At 41.7% G+C, this 21,081-nt stretch overlaps 1 protein-coding gene across 1 annotated transcript in view; it reads right to left on the bottom strand.

The window, feature by feature from the left end:
* Positions 1-7,686: 7,686 nt before the first annotated feature.
* The window catches only part of KNL1 (kinetochore scaffold 1), a 44,274-nt gene continuing 30,879 nt past the window's right edge, over positions 7,687-21,081 (bottom strand). Inside the window, exons 17-27 of the mRNA XM_074998850.1 lie at positions 17,746-17,862; positions 16,927-17,014; positions 15,566-15,646; positions 15,142-15,181; positions 14,913-15,014; positions 14,381-14,481; positions 13,995-14,063; positions 13,755-13,864; positions 13,023-13,141; positions 9,961-10,083; positions 7,687-9,828 (exon numbers count right to left, since the gene is read on the bottom strand). Coding sequence (XP_074854951.1) covers positions 9,714-9,828; positions 9,961-10,083; positions 13,023-13,141; positions 13,755-13,864; positions 13,995-14,063; positions 14,381-14,481; positions 14,913-15,014; positions 15,142-15,181; positions 15,566-15,646; positions 16,927-17,014; positions 17,746-17,862 — 1,065 coding nt within the window. The 3' untranslated portion in view covers positions 7,687-9,713. The remainder of the gene's footprint in view (positions 9,829-9,960; positions 10,084-13,022; positions 13,142-13,754; positions 13,865-13,994; positions 14,064-14,380; positions 14,482-14,912; positions 15,015-15,141; positions 15,182-15,565; positions 15,647-16,926; positions 17,015-17,745; positions 17,863-21,081) is intronic.

The following is a 21,081-nucleotide window of genomic DNA, read 5'->3' as shown; positions in this document are numbered from 1 at the left end:
GCTCCTTAAAGTTTCAGCAATCTGATCACAGTGTTTCAAATGTAACATGGCTTGGTTAGCTTGCCATTTTGTATTTTTAAGTTTAAATTCTACATGTTTTATTATAACAAATTTATTATTTGGTATCATAAGTTCAAGGCTGATTGCAACAATTCCAACACCTACCCAGAAAATCAGTTTCCATTAACTGCCATTGAAGAGTGTGTTATATAATGTGTGATGATTAAAACATGACCAGGCAGATAATTACTGCTACCACAGATATATAGTTGCAACGAATCTTAGATAAGTAAGATGTCAAGAGAAAAGTTATGACTTGCTGAATGTGATTATGGTATTCATATGCATGTATCATTTTTGTGCTGGAAATTGCATTAACTATGTATTTATAATTCAAAGGTGTGCTCCTGTGGTAACAGCAAAGAGGCATTGAGCCAGCACATTGTGAAGGAGCTATTCAAGTTGAATGGCCCCTCAGAGAACATGTAGCGCACAGTGAACCATAGAAGACGCCTATCTACACTTAATAAATTCTCCTAGGAACCTTCTAACTAAAGTAGTTGTGATGGCATCTGCTCTGATTAAGCAAAGCATGCATGGACGTGTGACTGGCCCATGTGACCCCAGACTCCATCTTGTTGCCTGTATTTTTCCACAAACTGGACTGAGGCCATGGGGAGTGCATGAATTGTGGCTGGGGATGACTAGTCCCTGGCCAGCCCTGCTCCTGTTCTGCCAACAGAGCCACCCCGACCGCAAACCCAGAATGTTGTGCAGGTGGCTGGCTGCTCCTGCGCGCAAGGTGAGCAGCATCACCCCACCCCCTAGTGGAGGATGAGCAGCACCTAGCCCTCCCAGTCCTAATGCATCCCCGAGCATAGGGTAGGCAGCCCCAGCACTGGGTGGCATGGACTCAGCAGCCAGCCATCCCAGTGCCAGAGGAGAGTGTGCATGGCTGTGTTGCTGCAGTCTCCCAAGCCCCAGGAAAGCAAGTGGAGAGGCCCAGTCACAGGAGCCCGGCAGCACAGCTGAAATGGGGGCCTGAGGACAGAGTGTGTGTGTCCATACCTAGCTCTTAGGGGAGGTACATCTTCCTCTCCCCACTGCTTATGACTGAGGACTGTGTTTGGAACAGGCTTCCCTCCACCTAGCAGGAGCTAGAAAAGGCCACAGAAACATCTCGATTTTGCCTCTTTTCTATTCAGACCTTTGGACTAGGAACTTATAATAATGGAAGTAGGTGAACCAGAGGACTGAGGATCTTTCAAATAATTTGAAAACTATCACCTTTGAATTACAAATGTTTATGCCAGCACTGCTTTAAGCCTGATCCAAGACCCTTGTAATTATGGCGTCTGATTCTTTCAACCAACTTTAATTCTCACTTTTTATAAATAAACCTTTTGATTTTTGTTATGAAAAGAGTAGCCTCGACCCCCTGCAGGCCAACACTCCCCCTTGCCCCTGCTGGTTTTTGGTCAAAGGGAGCCGTAGAGGGTGGTACCTAGGAGCAGCAGGGAGAGCAGTCAGGTAATTATCCCCCTCGCACCCCATTCCCCTCCCATGCCCCACAACACTCAGCTCTCCCAACTGCCTGCCTGCTTCTGCACCCCCCCTTGCCCAGTCCCCCCCAACCCTCCCAAGCCCTGCTCCAGTCCAGCACCCTCTTGTTCAGACCCCACCCCAGACTGCTCCCATACCTCCCTTGCTCCTGCACTCTCCTCCCACCCAGACCCTGGACCACACATGCTCCTGCACCCCACTCCCAGTCCACATGTGAAATCTCTCCACACGAGGCCAGGACTGCACCCCTCTTGCTCAGACCTCCTCCCTGCCCAGAAACCCCCTCCCACTCCAATCTGCTGCTGCACTCATTCCTGCTTCTCCTTCCCAGAGCCTAGTTCACTACTGCATCCCTTCCTTCTCATCCAGATCCCCCAGCCCAGTCTGCTCCTGCACCTCTCCTCCTTCCCATATTTCCCCCCACCCCAGGTCCACTCATCCCACTCCTATTCTATTCTGGCAGCCCCTCCCCCCACTGAACCCCAGAGCTGATTATGGGGCTCAAAATCTGCTAACTACAAGACTGCAGAAGAGTTAATCTGGCTTATGGAAAGCCTTAAAGTTTGGTTCTCCCTGCCTCCTTTCTCCCCACTTCCCCCACTGGGGCTGTTGGCATAGGCTGTCCAGGGATCCTAATGTAATAAGTGAAGCCATAAAGGATAGGGGGTGGCATCTAGGGTTGCTCCCACCAAGACTAATGAGATTCCCACGCATCTTCACACTTTCTCCAAGAAAAGGGGTCCTACAAAGTTATGCAGAACCCCAGACAGATATCAGCGATACTGAATGCAAGTTTCCATCATTATCCTCTTCTTCCTTTAACCAGGGGAGCTCTGACTAAAAAGGGAGGCACCAAGACTGGGGATGCATAAAAGTCTGGAGACCAAGTCATTCCTGGTACAGAAAGATGCTCAGTACCTCCAAATGGAGACACTGGTTCAGCAGTCAGATAAAGTACCTAGAAGTCCGTCAGCTTAGAGGAAGATACAGACAGCTCTGGAGTACTTCGCAGACAGCATTGACCCAGATGAAGGCTCAGTCTTTCACACTACTAAAAGAACTTTACCCAAAAGAGGGGGTAAATCTAATGCTACCAATCATCTATGTTTACTCTTTTTCCAATAGATGGTACTTTCTACTGGTGCCTTTTTAGACCCATGCTTCATCTTAGTAGTAGTACTGGATTTTCCTGACTCACTGGTACTTGGTTAGCCCTACGCTTCTGACACTGAGCCTCAAAGATGAAGCTGCAGAAGTTGTTGCCCTGTTTGGAAAGTGAGGTCTTTTTGAGGTGGATTCCTTAAGAGGGGAGCTCCTCTTTCAGGATCTTTAGATGAAGTCCCCGAAACTTGCCCATTTCTAGGTGAGTGAGGCACTGAGACTGAAGGAGTGCTAGAAACCTCAGGAGACTGATGTGCAGGGGGTTCTGATCTGGCTTCACAGTGGAACAAAGGGAGCTCTCCATTATTAACAGTTGCTGCCTGACTTCCCAGTTCTCTATACAAGAAACACGCATTGAACCCTGTCAAACTGGATGTGTACCTCAGTGGAAGGATTTTCCCACAGGAAATGAAACTTCTCAAACAGTAATTACTACTAAACAACCAGCTAAACTAAACTTGTTCTTATTTAGTTTATCTCAGCAAGCAGCCACAATGCACACAATGTGGACATGTTAAGCTCCATCTTAGGCCAAGGTGATTGAGAAGAAGTAGGGGGCAGTCCAGCTGTGCAACATTGTATGCCCTTGGTGCAGGGCACAAGGATCAGCAGTGTATGTGAAGGTCAGATGGCCACTGCTAATGAAAATCTCTGATGGAAGGTACATGGGATGCACGTGAACCTGAAAGGAAGCATTCTTAGACATTACCCAAAGAATTAATGGCTTATTACCAACACAAACAATGGAAAGTAGGCAAGATATGTAGTCGCTGCATAGACTGCTAATATGGGAACATTAAATAGTCATAGGTGCTAGAGGTGGGGGATGAGAGAGAACAAAAAGCCATTGTCTAAACTTGCGAGGGATGCAATGAAAAGAAGGGGACTCCCCACCACCTTTGTCCTCAAACTGAAGCAGGTGAAATAAAGGCATAGCCCCTTCCCTGAAGGCATGACTGGGCCAAATTTGAATGAGTGGCATCGTGTCCTGGCACAGAGGGTCATAAATAATTTCACTCCAAGTTGCCTCAGTTTAGTTGCTTTAATCTCAACACCACCTGTTGTCGTCCTTTGAGCATACTCGATAAGATCTATAACATGTCATCTAAAAGGAGCCTCCCATTAGATGAGTTTCAAACTCAGATAATCTGATAAAATGCCATAGCCACTTTATTCATGATTGAGAGGAAATAATTTTCATGAAAGTAACAAGACGTGCCGTTAAACAGGAGTATCTACATTTCATTGGTGCATATCTTAGAATTACCAAGCTTTTAAGGCGTCCTAGTATTTATCTGCAAATGATCAGCTAGGACACGGAAGTTATTAGGACAAAATGTTATGGCATGGTAACACTACCGACGCTGACAAGAGGTCATCCTAACAATATCAACAAAACGTTGCCTGATCAGGATAGCATTGTTAAAAGTAGCTACACAGTCTTAATTCTTTCCATTAAGATGTTTATTTAATCTGTCTTTCAGTACTGGCAAACTACCAGGCCTATGCACATGTTACAACAACAGCCATCCACATATAGAGGATAGAGAAGATTTTAAAAGTAGAAAGCCTGTCCACTGTAACCTGACAGTAGTAAAACAGTGGAGAGGGCAGCCTAGGATTAAATATATTAAGTAATTCAATATACAAAACAACAATCACATTAAATTTTGACTTTTAAAACCTGAATGAGCCACTCCCACACAAGTCAACAGTGGTATAAAGTTGGGGCACGGCAGAAGGAAACAAAGCGAATCTTAAGTAGAGAACAATCTTCTCCCCTACTTGATACCACTTTACCAATGTATCTCATAAATATATCAGGGCAGAAACCTTTAACTCATTTGTAAAGTGCAACCTGCAGCTATATAGCACTACGAAAGTACTATTTGATCTGCTAATTATATGTCAGTGGGCTCATTCTTTTGCCGAACAAATTTGCAACTTCATATTTGGCAGCAGAATTTGGTATATCCCTAACTAAAAAGCAAGTTCAGAAAAGATGCCGAATGAGCAGCCTTAAACAACACAGAATATAGTGTATAGAATTAAACAAAACATTTCCACAGTACATTTTTGATCATTGCACCTTGGCTCTCCCATCACTATCAGTATGTACTCTGCCTTCCCACCTCCCACCTAAATTTAAATAAAGCCTGTAAAAACACTCTCTTTATATAAACTTTTGCCAAAATTAAGTTGCAAATTTCAAAGAGAGCTATAGTTTGAAAACAGGGATATGCCAGTGGAAGACAGGAAAAAGGGGACTAGTTATATGAAGGCTGATTTTCTCTCCTTGCTGAGAAATCGCTTGCCAAGAGGAAGCCAAAGGGTTAATAGAGGTGTTGCAATGTTGGATTCATTACTAAACTTTGCTGATCTCACAGCAGGAAGCTGAAGGAGCAGGAAATTATTGGCGGCTGTAATCCAACTCCTAGAACCACAGCTCATACCAACTTTCACTGGGCTGGAAAGGTTAGGAACAGTTTACTTTTCACACGTACTGGAGCCCCAGCCAGGCAGACGGGAGCTTCATATGGTTTAGAGCAACGGTTCTCATGACCCAATTAGCACATAGCTGTGGCCCAGCTGTGCGCCAAAGTCTACTGGCCCATGCAATGGGGATTGAGGTTCCCCGCTGTCTAGCCTGGCAGGGTCTGGACTACCCACCACTGTTGGATCCAGGACTGCCACCTAGCAGTGTATTGCAGGGATCCAAGGCTGCTGGCTGGCCATGCAGTGTTGGTGGCTATGGGCTGCCAGCCAGCTGCCCTGTCCTGCCCCACATAGCATGGTCTGAGGTCTCTGCCATCCAGCTCTTCTTCACTGTGAAGGGGTCTCTGGGCAGGAAGTGCAAGGCATAGGAGTTTGAGGTGTGCATGCTTGTGCCCAGGTAACACGTCAGATTGTGAGAATTAGTGGTTTAGCGCCACACCAGTTTGAAATGGAGGACAGCAGCAAGCTCAGTTTTTCACAGTAACATATATAGAGTAGTTCTGCTGATAGAGGGGACTTTATGGATTTGATTAAAAAATAAGGTACAAGCATAACAAGAGGTAACTAACTATGTATGCAGACTAACAACGATATTTGTTTGGCTACACTGGAAGAATTGTAAAGAAAAGAGTCTACAGCTTTGGAAGTCTGGCTGAAAAAGTGCTTCCCAGAATTATCAGTGTATCTGAATAAAATTAAATCCATTGTGTACTGTAAGTGCAGAAGCCCAAGCCATTAACTGTAACAAAGTCCGGGTTACCCAGCAGGTCATTCTGAACTAAAATGAAGTAACTTTGAGAGCACTGAAAAGCATATTTACAGATCCCATTTCCAATCCAGGAGCCCGAGAAGGTTCTTCTTCATATAGACAACAAACGATGAAAGTATTAGTAGCTTCCATATCTGAAGATGATGTAAAAATAAGGAAGGTTGAAGTTGCAGGGAAAGTTAGAGTATTTCACAAAGTTAAACTTTAGAAAAACTGTTATTTTACAAGTATAATGGCATATGGGGGTCTTTAAAAAAAGTTTGTATTCTCAAGTAATAGAAGCACTGGGCCCAACTAGACCGAGGCGCAGGCAAGACCTGGCTTTATTCTATATCTGATTTTTACTAGATCAGCTCTGAGGATAGATCTAAATCTAATCCCAACTCAAGTGTCCTTTTCATTTTTTCTTTAGTAGACAAGTAGGTTAATCACTTGGCATTCTATGTCAGCACAGTATCTCATGTACTTGAATGGAGAGCAGCAAAACACACCTACCTTCAACCACTGTATCTATCCTACGAGCAGAGTTTTAGATGATGTAAATGATCAGATACCGTTCAGAGGCTGGAAATGGGTGACAGACAAGGGATCACTTGATGATTACCTGTTCTGTTCACTCCCTCTGGGGCATCTGGCAATGGCCTCTGTCAGAGACAGCATACTGGGCTAGATAGACCTTTGATGTGACCTACTATGTCGTTCTTATGAATTACTCATGACGTTCTCTGATGAACAATGGGCATATGCAATATAATTATGAAATTAGATTCTAACTGAATTTATCTTTGCAAATTAATTCTAGTGGGCATATTACCACTATGGAGTTTACTAAGACCTTGTGACATATAGGCTGTCACCACAACAAAAATAACTTCCAAGTTGCTTACTGTGAAGTAAAACTTTGAAATAAGCAACATAGAAGTTGAGCACTACTCCATTCCCAGGAATGGGAAAGAGAGCTCAAGTTTGAAGTCCTTTCTCCTTGTCCGGGAATGGAGTAGTGCCCTACTTCGAAATTTAACTTTGAAGTAGGGTGTGTGTAGGTGCTCAAGTTCTAAGTTGCTTACTTCGAAGTAAAGGAAAATGCGTGTAGACTCTCTGCTAGCTATTTCAAAGTAGTGCCTAACTTTGAAGTTAATTCCTAGTGTAGATGCGCCCATAGAGTTGTAAGTCAAATCTGAAACCTTGGAGGAAAACTGTGGGAATTAACACTTTGAATGACAACACACCATGAACTTTTAACTCCTAAAACTCTTGGAGGAGTTCATGTGTATGCACATTGTGAATAAAAAGTATATGCAAGACTAGAGCGGCTTCATTTCTATGGGGCTTGCATTCTCTTTGCTGCAGATGCATGCATCTGCTCTACCCTTGAGGTCTCCAAACTGAGCGGCTACGAAGACAGCTGTGATCAGACAGTTGACCACATTCCACCCCAGTCTTGTAGTCCTGTGATGTTCTTGTCTCACTGCATAGAACTTTGTAAAGTATTGCAGGCTTGCCCTCTGCTGGTTAAAAATATCAATAATTCATCAACTTAAATGGATAAGTTCAAGAGGCATAAAAAGTAGTTTCCAATACTGCATCTGAAGAGTCTGCTTCCAGTTTGTGGGCATTTTTTCTCCTATTTTTTCAAAGTCAGACAGACAATGGAGGAAATTAACACTATACACAGAGGAAATAGTGCAACTAGTTTACATACAAATATTGTACTGTCAAATTCACAAATCATACACAAGAAAAATATTCTTCTAATAATTTGCAAGAAACAACAAAATTCATTCCCATGCTATTAAGTAAATTTTCAGGTGGAAATCTGATATAAGTTAACTATCTAACTTCTGAAGCATTTCACAATAAACAAGAGAAGGAAAGTATAACAATACAAAAGTTTAATAAGCTTGTCAAAACTTCCTTCTATAGAAGGGAAAATTTGCAAAAAAACGAGCATCATAAAATATATCTATGCTTAAACTTCTGAAAACACATTTGAAAAGTTTATATTTTACAGACATACAGAAACTGTCAGGCACCTACAGAATGGAGAGTTGAGAAGTACTAGATGCTTCAACACCACAGGAAAAAGGTTCTGTTTACACATGACACAACTACTTGAGTTCTGATAATATGAAGAGGTACATTATGATTTTAACTAATCAGTCTGGAGTCTTACTTTTGAAACCAAATAATTCAGTCTCTATGGACAAAATTTGCTACAAGACCAACACTGCAATCTAACCCACTGATTCTCCTTATGGCTCATGGGACATTACAGCTCACGCAATTCATGGAAACCTTAGGGACAGACAAGTTGGCAGTGATTTTTATGGCAAATTATACCCTTATTTCTCCATGGCATTCAGGAAATGTTTAGAATTTGTGCCAATTTCTCTATTACCAGTATCAGTACAAAGAGTTAAGGGAAGAAAACATATGGATGGTTTGCCACCCAATAATTTTATTCCACTGAGGACATTAAAGGAGATTGTATTTGGACGAAACAAGAGTTTATGATAAAATTAAAAAAAAATACCATAAAGCATCGTTAAAGGTAAAGCAAAAATTCTAGTAGTACCAGTTTAATTAAAATTACTAAGAGGTTCTTTAGGAACTTAATTATAAAATAATTAAGCAAAACATGATCAATTTGACTGAACTACTACTAAAAGCTGCTTGTTTTGAGACTCTCAAGACATTGTTAGATAGCTAGAATTTGTTGTGCTGAATTTGTTATATCTATTATAACCAAATGTACCAATACTGCAGATAAAATGAGAGCACACACTGTTTGGGTCCATGTATAGGCAGAGAAAATTCTGTCCCATGAAGGTCACCACAGTTTTGTCTTTTTCCCCTAAGGAAATAGCTGCCTCAAGCAATTCAGTAGCAAAAATGGTTGGCAATAGAAATGTATGTGCTAGATCCCGCACTTTTGAACATCTCCCCACCAGGTCATCTGCTGAACACACGAAGCAAAAACAGATATACGTATCTAGCCTTCTTACCCCTTTTGAGAACTAGGAAGCCTAACCTATGTAATTGCATCAAGTAGCATACCACTTTAACATTAGAAAGGATCTATGTGAAGAATGATTAGAACCAAATTCCACAAAGTTAGAAACATGGATCTGTAACTTTAAAGAGTAACTTCTAACTGTGCATGCCATTTGCAAATTTGGTAAATTATAATTCTGTTGAACAATTATAATTTCTGTGATCTGAGAGATGTTCCAGTCAGATGAAATAATCAAATTTGATGTATTATCTGGAATAGTTAGGGATAGTAACTTCCAGTCATGAAAACCTGGGAAGACAGATAACAGCTCTTCATAAAAACAAAACAGAGAAAAAATATCAGGTTAATTCTGCTGGATATAGTACCTAGAGTTTTCTGTGTGTGGCAGAGTGTAACAAGAAAAAAAAATCTACAACCAGCATTTGCTGGAGCGGTTGGGGAAAAGGAGAAATATGGGAAAATGGGACAAGCTAAAGCAAATCATTTGAAATTTCTCATTAGCTCTACAGATATTTCTACATATACCCAGCATACTTGGGTATAGGACTGATGTTTGGTGGTAGGCCATACAGATACTTCATTTCGGTGGTTTAAATATTGGACAAGTTCAAAGTCACTTGCTAACTCAGATTCTCATAGCACTGAAACTAACTGCTGTACAGGAATGAGCCAGCATCCAACATGAAAACTGTGTTGATCTGAGTGGATTTAGTGAATAATCAGGGAACCCTGGAGCAAGTTCTGATGAATCATTTTGACCATTCTCCTCAGGTAGTTGGTGCCCAGTGGCACATTGGACAAAACAGCAGAAATTTCATCATGTCTGGGAAAGACAAAAATAAATTATCTCAGAGAGCTTCTGATACCGTACTTCTTAGTATTTTAACTTCCAGTTCCACGCTTTGAAGTGGAAAGTATGTCCACAGTCGTTTACACTTCTGTTTGTGCTACTCACCCAAGCCTCCCAATCTGTTTTTTGACAGTGAAGGGGAGTGGAGCTGATGGGTAGTTGGCAGATAAAGAGAGTGTCACCTCAAACTTTGCAAAAGCTGTGGAAGTGGAGAACGAGAGCTTCACTCTGGATGGAAAACAAAAATATATGCAGAAGATGAAGCCATGACTTCCTATAATACAGCTTCCTTTGAAATTGTGTCTCCAGATGGGACAGGTTAGTGTCTTAACACAGATGTTATACACAGCCTCATTTTACAAACAACAAGCAGATCTGTAGCACCTTAGAGACCAATAAATTTATTAGGACATGAGCTTTTGTGGGTAAGACCACTATCTTTGAAGAGCACTGATATAATTTGTTTCTAAAGTAGCAGTAGGTATAGCTGAAGGAATCCTCTCATTTTAAGTAATAAGGGAATAAGGTCCTAGTTCCTCTCAGAAGAAACCAGTTTCCCTAAAGACCACATTGTCTTAGGCAGAATTGTTCTGGAAAGACAAGGCAAGAGGGGAAATGAAAGATTCCTTTTCTAGATTTCCACCCTTTAAAAAAATAACGAATCAATCTAATTTTCTCCAAATCTCTAACTGCACATTTGTTTTGTTGTCCTAATTAAAGAACACTGCCTTTTTCTATGTTGTTGTGTTGTGTGTGATGAGAGAGAGAGGCTATTGGTGAGGGATATTACCAAAACAAAGCAGTGTGTGATGATGTAACTATACCCCATGTTAGGAAACACAGAAAGGGTTAACTAGAACAGCAATACAAAGGCAGTGGAAATCTGGAAGAGGGATCCTATAGTTAAAAGTACATGCCCAGCTCAGACCAGTCATGCCACGGTACAAGGAGCACAGTGGGAACTGGGAAAATGAAGAATTATTGTTTTAAACAACTTTTAAGTTAAGGACTGTGGTTTTCTTCTGCCTGGCTGAAACAAACTTGAAATGTCTTCATTTTGCTGTTTTGATTTTTTCCTTGAACACAAATTATAATAATGAGATAGTGACTTAATGTAACTGTGATTCTTTCAGATGTCATGCAGCTGTGTATTCCACTTTTCTGGCACACTGAAGTAAAAAACAATTTGCTTAGCAGTACCATAAATGGGGAAAACTTGTGATTTGTAGCCAGAACTAGATGGTGTTGCCCAATCTGATGGTGCTTAAGGCTCAGCTATCTGTGGAGCTCAAACATGGGAAAAGAAGCTATCCTGTCCCCAAACAGAACAGACAAGAAGGGAGTGACCACTGGAACACTGCTCTGGACCAAAGAATCCAAACAGATGCTCAGGGGGTGTTAGATGAAAGCATGTGAGATTGGCCAAACCCCAGACTTGAATGCCGCCTCCTCTGGTCCCTATGTCCCTTTCTGGGTACTCCCACTGTCCAGTTCACAAAACTGTATTTGGACAGCAGTGCCTGTTAGTCAGCCATCTGCATCTGTAAGAGACAGTGTAAATCCTTCTTCCCATTACGACTACCCATTTAGAGTTCCTATTGTCAGGACTGGAAATAAACCTACCTGTTTAGACTCTCTTGTTCACCCCACTTACAACCAGTGAGTTTGGAGCACTGTGTGACTAAAACCCTCAAAAATCCCTGCAATAGAGTAAATTAGCATTCCTCCATGGGTTTCCACAGTGGGCAATATTAAAGCCAGAGTGCAGGCTTAGCAGGTTCTAAGAGCACAGTATGGAGGGTTACTGTCCTACAGGCAGATGGCAACAAGATATCCAACAACTTATGGATATTCTTCTGGAAAAATCTCCTCCTGGATACCCAGGGAGGTCCTGGTACACCTTGAAATCTTCCGGTAGTGAAAGAGAATGAGCTTGGCAATGCAGGATTGTTTGGGGGTAAAGGGGAAGTGGCTAAGTGTGTCAGAGCCAGATTGTGTTCCTAGACTGATAGACTTGGAATGACGACTTTGGAGGCAATGGAAGGTTTACTGCTGCCCAAGCCTGCAGTTTATCAACAGCCACTGCCAAAGACCTGTCCAATGACCTTGCCTTAAGGCAAGATGACGAGTGGGACCCTTGTGCCAAAGAACATACACAGATTCCACTGATATGGGTAAGGACATAGATGTTCAATAGGCTTCTTAACTGCCAGACAAGAGCCAATCCTCATAGCCATAGAGTTCCATAAATGTCCCCCAATGCAATTCAGACAATGGAGAGTGGGAAGAGGTAGATCCCCATTTGGGCACTGAGGAGTCCTGGGCTTCAGAGGATAAAGATGCAGCCAGCTCTGTGGCTGCTTGCACCTTAACTCCTCTGTAGTCCAAAACCAGAAAAGAACCTGACCCTGATGGTGAAAATCGTACTGCTGACACTCAGTATATCTCCATTGTTTCTGGCAAGGAAAGCAGTGTCATGTGCCTCATACAAACACTACAAGCATCGGTCTCTGAATGACTATTGTTAGGGATTGCTCCCCCACACAATTGACAGTGTTTAAATCCTGAGGAGTACATTGCAAGGGAATACTTATCTAAATACAACACTAATTTAACGACCTCTAAAGGTACCAATTAACTATACAGAACTAGGAAAAAAACACTAAAATAGTGAAAGGTTCGGACCACAAAGAGTTCCAATTACATCCACAAGCAGAATAAAGAAACTGAAGGGGCCCTGTTTTGGGGTGAGGCTGTCTCACAGAGTCAGGAAGCAGCTGTGGCCATGAGGTCTGAGCACTGCCCCTCTATTGGTACTGTTAGGGAACATTCTCCAGCTTTAGAGCACACACACAGCTACATCTATTTGAAGAACTCTTAGTCCTTACTTTCTGTACATTGTTGCACTCTGATCCAGTACTACTTTGACAAGTATCTGTACCCAAAGCAGAAAACAAAGATGACATATGTCAGTAAGGAAGATTTTGTTTTTAAAGAGGTGCTGAATTTGGGGGGCACCCCAAACCCATGCAATGAAGTTTTTGAATGTCAGCTAGCTTCCATTATTAAAGTTAGACTGAAACTGCCTTAAAATATTCAGTTTGAGTAGTCACTAATAGCACTTTTTGGGGACTGAACTGGAGTAGACTTGATCTTTAATCACGCACTTTGTATTGTCCACTTCTGTCTTCAGAAGATTAAACTTCCCACCCCATCTGTTCAGAAACTCAATCTCTTCTCCCAGGAGTCGACAGCGATTCACCACTAATGAGATCTCATGCAGCATCTAAGTGGACATTCAAAGAAAGTGCACTCTTGTAAGCTACATAATAATTTAAAACTGTAATTTTACTTTAGAAAGTACACAAACAGCCCCATAATCATAACTGCTAACGCTGCACTCAGTTTGAGCTCTGAAATTGAAACTGCTCAAGTATCACACAGAAAAAGATTCTGCTGCCCAAATTACACCCTCAAATATAACTGTGCTTCAATGTGAAAGGGCCAAAATTAGTTCAGCAATTAAAACCACTTTTCTACTAATTAAGAACCAGAACAGAATTTCTATCCTGGATAGTTGTACTGGCTCTCTGTTGCTCGATGAAGTAGTATAACTCATTTCAATTGTAAAGCAAGCAGGCATCAACCAGAGAATAGATCTATTGACTGAGGAATCTACAGTTAGAGTCACCATTCAGTGCAAAACCACATTCTTCATTGTGTGATTTTAGATTGAAACTACAGCTTTAGAATCACTTTCCTTATGGCAAACACTTAAGCAGCAGAATAGTCATTAATTCAAGACTGAACTTTAAGAAATCGTTGTTAAAAAGACTGGACAGAATTGCTTCCATGATCATCTTCGCAGGGCTCAGTAGTTTAATTTCTTCGAACCTTACCTGGGGCAGGTGGTGCATTGTTGTGCATTTTGTCTGCCAGAAACCCTGACTTTCAATAAACTGGAAGATGAGCCTTTGGACTAGACATGATGAGAATGGAGCTTTTTCTTCTGTAAGATAAAAGAATAATTCTCCAGAACTGTTTATAACAGTAATCTCTTTCTGAGGCCATCAGGTTATGTATCTGCAGATAAACAGGCAAACCCAGCACCCAAGCAACAAGCCACATCAGAGCCTTACCATCCAACAGAGATTCAAAGCTTATATCTATAATCTTTCTGCAAGGGTTGTCATTGAAAACAGCACCATCTGTAAGAGACCAATACAAAGTGTATATTTCCAGACTGCATATGTTATCTCCAGCACCTCACAGAACTCTTTCTAGGAGCTGACAGCCAGGTTATAGGATTTAATTCTTTTGTTAAACAAAAAAAAAAACAAAAAACAAAAAACACCATGTCCGGCTCACAGTCCATAAACCACTTTAATTCACAGTTTGAATGCTTCCACTCTTGTATGTTTGCCTCTCCTACTAGTATACGGTCTAAAGATATCTGCCTGCCCAGATTACGTAAACCCTTTGGTTTGTAAATCAGAGAAAGCTCTTGCCAAATTTTGCCACTCACCCATTGGTGGTTCAAATTTGATAGTCAGTTCTACAGAACCATAAAGGAAGATAAACACCGCCTGTTGATCACTCCATTCGCTCATCTCCCATTCAGTGAAGCTAAAGAAGAAAAAACAGAAGAAGATCAGAGTACTAGGTGTACATACACCTTCTGCCTCCACGTATCTGTGCTTACGGTAGCTGGCACTTTGCTGTCCCTATCAGATGGAAACAGCAGCATGAACATAACCATCCAGGAAATACTGACTTTTTTCTATGAAGAGGTAATATTAAACATCAATACAAAGATATATGTGTTGGAAGGAGAGGAGAGTGCTACAGGAAGAGACTTTGCAATGACCATTATGTATATAAAATCAGCACTGTACCTTACACTCACGGAAGCTTTACTGCTAATCCTATATTGCTAGAAGATAGGCTCCTACACGGTGCAGCAGTTAAACATTTATTAACTCTAGGCAGGTGGGAAGGGGGAATTGGTTGAGCTCTGGAATAAAAATCAAAGCTTGAAGACTTTTTCTTTCCCTTACTTGTATCTGTCGAGGAGCTCCTCACAGTCACTTGCTTTTTTCTGCAGACAGTTTATTTCAGAAAAACCCTGCTGCTTCTGAATCTCCAGATTTATCAGATCCCTACAGAAATACAGCAACAAAATCAGATTCTCCTGGGAAGACAAAGCACCTTGATACAACCTGTAAGACCTGAATGCATATACAGGCTTTAAAGAGAAGTAAAAGAATCACTGTGTGAAATTTCTACCTTTGAAGCTCCTCTTCTTGGGCTCTGAGGTTTTCAAGCTCTAAGAAATTTAAAAAAGTTATTAGAGAGAACTGCAAGCAGTCTGAGAAGCATGAAAAAAGAAAAAAAAAACCTGGCTGTACAGCCATGATTTTCAACATCAGGAGAAATCCCCGGCTGATGATAGTTACCCCAACTCAGATGTCAGTGGATGTGGGCAATTATTCAGTACTTGGAGAACAAGCCAAGCATACTTACTTCAGCGCTTTTAGTCCACATTCTGAGTTCTGATTTTCCAAATGATAGTTCAAGTGGATAGCCATCTCCCAACCAAGAGAAGAAACTGTGGTGGTATAGGATGTCCACCTTATCCCCTACTCTGGGCCACAAACCTTTCTACCCCTAGAGTTCATTAACAGAAATGGACATCAACTGGTCCCATTACCTTTCTCCAGGTTTCTGACTTTGGACTCCCAGTCTGCCACTGGATCACTGACATCTGCTTCCCATTCTTCCAATTCAGTAACTAAAGGAAAGAAGCATTAGAAGCCACTCTCTGCCCAACACATTACTCTGAGGCACAGCAGTGACCTAAGTTCCCTGTAAGCTGCGTGGCCATACAACTACCTATTTAACCCTTCGCAGGCACTCTGGAAGGCCATGTAGTGTGGGAACCTGCAGCAGCTGGGGTAGGGCCAACCCACAACTTAGCCTGCCCTCTAAGTTGTTGCAGCCAGGGCCATGAGACCTCCACCCCGGCTGCAGGGCCTGGCCTGGCCCTGACCTCCCTGCGGCAGTCTGGGTGCCCTAGCCCTGATCAAAAACCTGCTATGGCTGGGCAATCCTAGCCCCAGAGTTGCCATGGTGGGGAAATATGCTGTCTTCTCCAGCCTCCCCAGCCCAGGTGCTGCTGTGTGGAGAGAGAGATGGGTACGTCCTCTCTCCTTGCAGCAGCCTCAGAGCACCCTCCATCACCACAAACCTGCTCCCAAACCCAGTCCCACCACATAGCCTGTACCCCCAGCTGGAGTCCTTACACCCCAAACCACTGTCTCAGCTCTCAGTCACTCATCCCTGGCTCCACCCCAGAGCCCACACCCGCAGCCAAAGCCCTCATAACCTTACACCCCGAATCCCTCCCCATGCTTGAGTCCCAACCCCCATTAAAAACCCCTTTCCCCTGACCACATTAATTTTATGTGCTTCAATATGAAGGTGATGTATCACACCACCTCCATATTTGTGCTCATAACAAAATTCATTCCAGGATGGAAAAAATTAGAGGGAACACTGGCAGTGACCCTTGAAGAAATGCAGCCTCTCTTTGTATCTGTTAGGCTCAATGTATAGTTTCGGTTGTCTTCAGACATTATTATAATGTATTGCAATTTTACTTTTTCAAAAATGACAATAGGAACACCTGTCACAAGAAGCCTGTAGTTACAGAGATTACACAGAATATGGTGGCAGTGTAATGGTGGGTAAAAATCTTGTTTGTGCTATATCTCATTATAGCAGTTTTGAAACTTATAGTCCACATTTGTCTTCAGCACTGAAATATACTAGAAAAAAAATCAAACTGGTCATAATCTCCCATATCCCATTTAAAAGATTCCAAGTCACATCTATAATCACGGGCCTATTCAACCAGCCTCTTACAGACAAGTTACTCATAATACTGGACTTGCAATGCCCCAAAACCCCTTTTTTCTAACTGTCGCTTGTAAGTGATCATTTGAATAGTAGCTAAGAGTTGTTTCTATTCCAGTAAATTAAAATTCTTGAACTAGTATCTGAAAAACTTACCTGTTCCCAGAGCACAAAGACAACTATCCATCTCCCTGAGGAATTCATCCACTTTTGCTATTCTTGACTGTAGTTTCTCCCATTGGATCTAAGGGAAAAATTGGACAGTTATGTTTCATATTTGTTTGGTAAAATATTTTCACATAAATCTAGTGCTGCATGTAAATAATAGTTCTGAATTTGCTAGGACTTTCACAGTGATCTCTGCTTGCTGGGGACTGACCAATGGAACCAATGCAATCTATCATTCTTAGACCTAAAATCAGATATTCAGCTGCTACAGGCCATCAGAGGATTTCAGGATTTCATAATCTTTCAATAACCTTTCTCAAGAAGAGGAGAGATGATGCAGATGCTAATTAAGATAGTTTTTTGAACAAATGATAAGCTGTTTGACCGTTAAGAAATACATCCTGAGATGTGTTCCACAATGGGACGAAAACATTATACATGTGTCCAACTGGTGGCCTATGCCGAAATCCCTCCTCTCTCATTACTTGTAGTGCAATATGATCACACTACAAGACAGTAGTGCACATAACTGTTGCTCTCTCCCCACTTATAACATGCAGTGTGTAGCATCCACAGGTCTGAATCAAGAGCAGTGTCCCCACTGTGAAGGTGCATAGAAAGACATTGCCCCTGCCCTAAAGAGGGAAGTAGGAGATTAACAGTAGTAGAATGAATCTTTACATCAGATAGTTATGTGCATAATTTGAGTCCCAATTCACTGAATATATTTTTATTGGAAATGAAATAAATAAATCAGGAATCCTTAACAGCCCTCTACTGCTCTTTTCCCTTCACCCATCTCAATACCTGTGTGTTCTGCACCAAATTGTCATACAGTTTCACTTTCCCCTTGTGACCCAGGACTTTACTCTTCTTGGTGAAGCAAGATTTCATTTTATTCAACTCTGTTCCAAAGTTCTTCAGCTGCAATGAATGGGAAAGACAACAGTAGGCAAGGGGAATTAGAAAGTTGAATCAAATTAGCTTCTGGGACTGATTTAACTGTCTAGTACAGGTTAAACTTCTCTAGTCTGACACTTCTAATCCAGCAACTTCTATAATCCAGCATGACTTTAGTTAGCCAGACAACCACTTACCATAGGTGTGGCCAAGTTTCTCATGGTCCCACAAAGTTTGTTTACAGCCACTAGCCCTGGCTTTCAATGTTCTGTGCTGTTGCTTAGCTGTAATTTACCCCTAAATGTCTTCTAGGAGCCCAGTAAGCAGTGGAAGCGTTGGTAATGGTGCTAAACAATACTGACCTCCTATCATTCAGCAAATTCTCTCGTTCAGTGCTGATCAGGTCCCAAGGGTGCCAGACTAGAGAGGTTCAATCTGTAGCAGTGTATGAGCTACACAAGTAGAGCCCTGCAAATCTGCAGCTATCCATAGACCATGTTTGCAAATCGCAGGTGGATGTGCATCCAAGTTTTATATCTAGACAGAGCACTGCAAATCTTCAGATTTCCCTGTGACATTCTGCACCCCATATACACTGCAGTGATATGATTATGATATGATTGAGACATCTTGTATGAAATATGTCATATGAAATGTCTATGGAAAAGTTAGGATAATCATATTCAACTGTATTTGTATGCATGGGAAAAGTTCAGACTCACCTGATGAGCTTTCCTGTGCATGCTTCTATTGGTAATGGCTACTATAACTTATTGAAGCGTGCAAGGGCATGTGACTTAATCATATCATATTAAATTCCATCTTGTGCCTGTATTTTTCTATTAACTTTTCTGGGGACTTTGCTTGGCAGAACGAAGTCCCCTGTACATGGCAGAAGCTACAAAAGAGGGAACGTAATATAACCCTGGGCATCATTCCCCCTACAACATATCACCTGGAAACACCTTAGCAACAAAGAATGAACTGGAGAGGTGGTGGTGGTGGGGCCCCAGATAGGAAGGAAGAAAGCACTGTTTGTATATGGTAGATTGATGGACTGCTGACACCATCTGGGTAAGACATCGCTTGTTTCAAATCATGTCTAGATTATAGAATTTATATTGCACTTTTGTTTATGACTTAGGTAGCCAACTTTGATCTGTACAATATTAATTACAGTCACTGAAAATCCTTCTGTGGTTAATACTTTTGTTTTTACCTAGAACAGTGTGTTGTTAGAAGTACAAAGAGAGATCTCAGGAACAGGGGCTGGTACACGGTCCTCTCCACATTGACGGAGGGGAGGATGGAGAAATAAACTTCCACTGCTCAGGCTTTTAACCACAGCAAGACAGTACGGCTCTTGGGTTCCAGGCTGTAGAGTCGGGGAGGAGCTGGAACACCTCTGTTGTTGTCTCTCAAATGGCGGGGAGAAGCATTCGTATAACTGCAGGTTGAAATGTGTCTGCTTGTGTATGGCTGTGTAAGTATGAGGCCTGGAGAGGACTGCAGTTGACCACAGCCTCACAGCATGAAAAGGGGCCCACACTGGTATGCAGAGGACTCAGCAGTACCCCAGTTCCAGGTCGCATCCCAGCATATTTATCACAATCTTCTTTGGAGCAGGGACCATGTTTGTGGATCAGACACTCGTAAAAAATTTTGTATCCATACAGGGATACACAAGGAATGAAAAAATTGGGTCAAGAAATTTCGCTGTGTTAGGAGCTATTAATTTAAAAAGAGATAATAGCCAAAGGATACTAAAAAGACCTTGTCTTACGAATACAATGTATGACTTTATTCTGCAAGCAGATTTAGCATACCGGAAATCCCTTATTCAAAGGCAAGGCAACATACACAGTATCAAAGCATCAAGAGCATTGGACACTCATGTCAGATAACCAAAGAGAAGGAGCTCTCAGCATATATAAGGTGCTATTTGAATTTTTTTGCCTTAAGTATTCTGAAAGTTTGTTGCCCTGGTTATCTGAGACATTTAGCACAACCCCACTATATATGGCAGATTGGTGGATTATATCTATTTATTTAGTTGAGGTCACATATTGGATCCAGTTTGTGGTTCATCTAGGCTCTGACAGTGGGTAGCACCAGAAGCTTCAGGAGAGGGAGAAAGACACACCCCATTCACACTTATGACAATCTTCACATGAAGGTTTCATTCTAATCCTAATTCGTGATTGGTTTAGTATCCCCTCCAACATTTGTTAGCATTAACAAAAATAACCAGAGTTGTTATCCATAACAAGTTCAATGATATCCTGTGACAATGAGCTCCACAGCTCAATTGGGCAAAAAAGTATTGCTTTATCACTTTTGAATTCACCATGTTCTAATTTTATTGACTGTCCCCATGTTCTTATATTGAAACATTGAAGCCCCTGATATTCTCTCAATACTATTATTTTGTATACTTATATTCTGTCCCCTTCCCCCTTGATCCAAATATTTTCAATTTCTTCATATAGGAATTTTTCCATACCTCCAGTCATTCCCACTGTCTTTCTTCAAACCTTTGCCCACTTTCCTTTCAAATAGGGTGACCAGTGCCCATCCAGCATTCCAGATAGAGGGATGCCCACTGACTTAAGTAATGGCATAACATTCTGTATTACCCAAAACATTAGTTTCATAGTTTAACATTTTGTCTTCTGACTTAGTGGTACACTGAGTAGAATTCTTCATTGTTTGGTCTGCAGTGATATGCCAATCTCTTTCCTGAATTGGTTAATTTAGAATTCAGAAAGATGCATGAGTAGTTCAATTTTTAACCTCCAACGTACATTACTTTGCATTTATCAACAATGATCATTTGCCACTGCATAATCTATTCTCTTTGCTTGGCTCGGTTACTCTTAAATGTCTTAGTCTTCTCTGAACTCAACAAACCCAAGTAACTTTGTATAACCTTCAAATTGAAGGTTGAAACTAGATAAATTCAGACTGGAAATATGGGGTAAATATTTACCAGATGTGCTAATTACCACTGAACAATTTACAAAGGGTCATAGAGAAGTTATTATTCCCCTCTACCTGTGATTAGTGAGGCCACATCTGGAGTACTGCATCCAGTTCTGAGCACCCCAGTATAGAGAGAATGTGGATGTTTTGGAGCAGATCTAGCAGAGGGCAATGAAAATTATTAGGGGACTGCAGCACATGACCTATGAGGAGAGGCTGAGGTATTTAGGCTTATTTAGTTTGCAGAAGAGTTAGAGGCAA

The sequence above is a fragment of the Carettochelys insculpta genome, chromosome 6 (assembly GCF_033958435.1).
Source record: "Carettochelys insculpta isolate YL-2023 chromosome 6, ASM3395843v1, whole genome shotgun sequence".
NCBI classification, from domain to species: domain Eukaryota; kingdom Metazoa; phylum Chordata; order Testudines; family Carettochelyidae; genus Carettochelys; species Carettochelys insculpta.
Note: the sequence above shows the minus strand (reverse complement) of the source record. Positions and strands in the feature narration are given on the sequence as shown.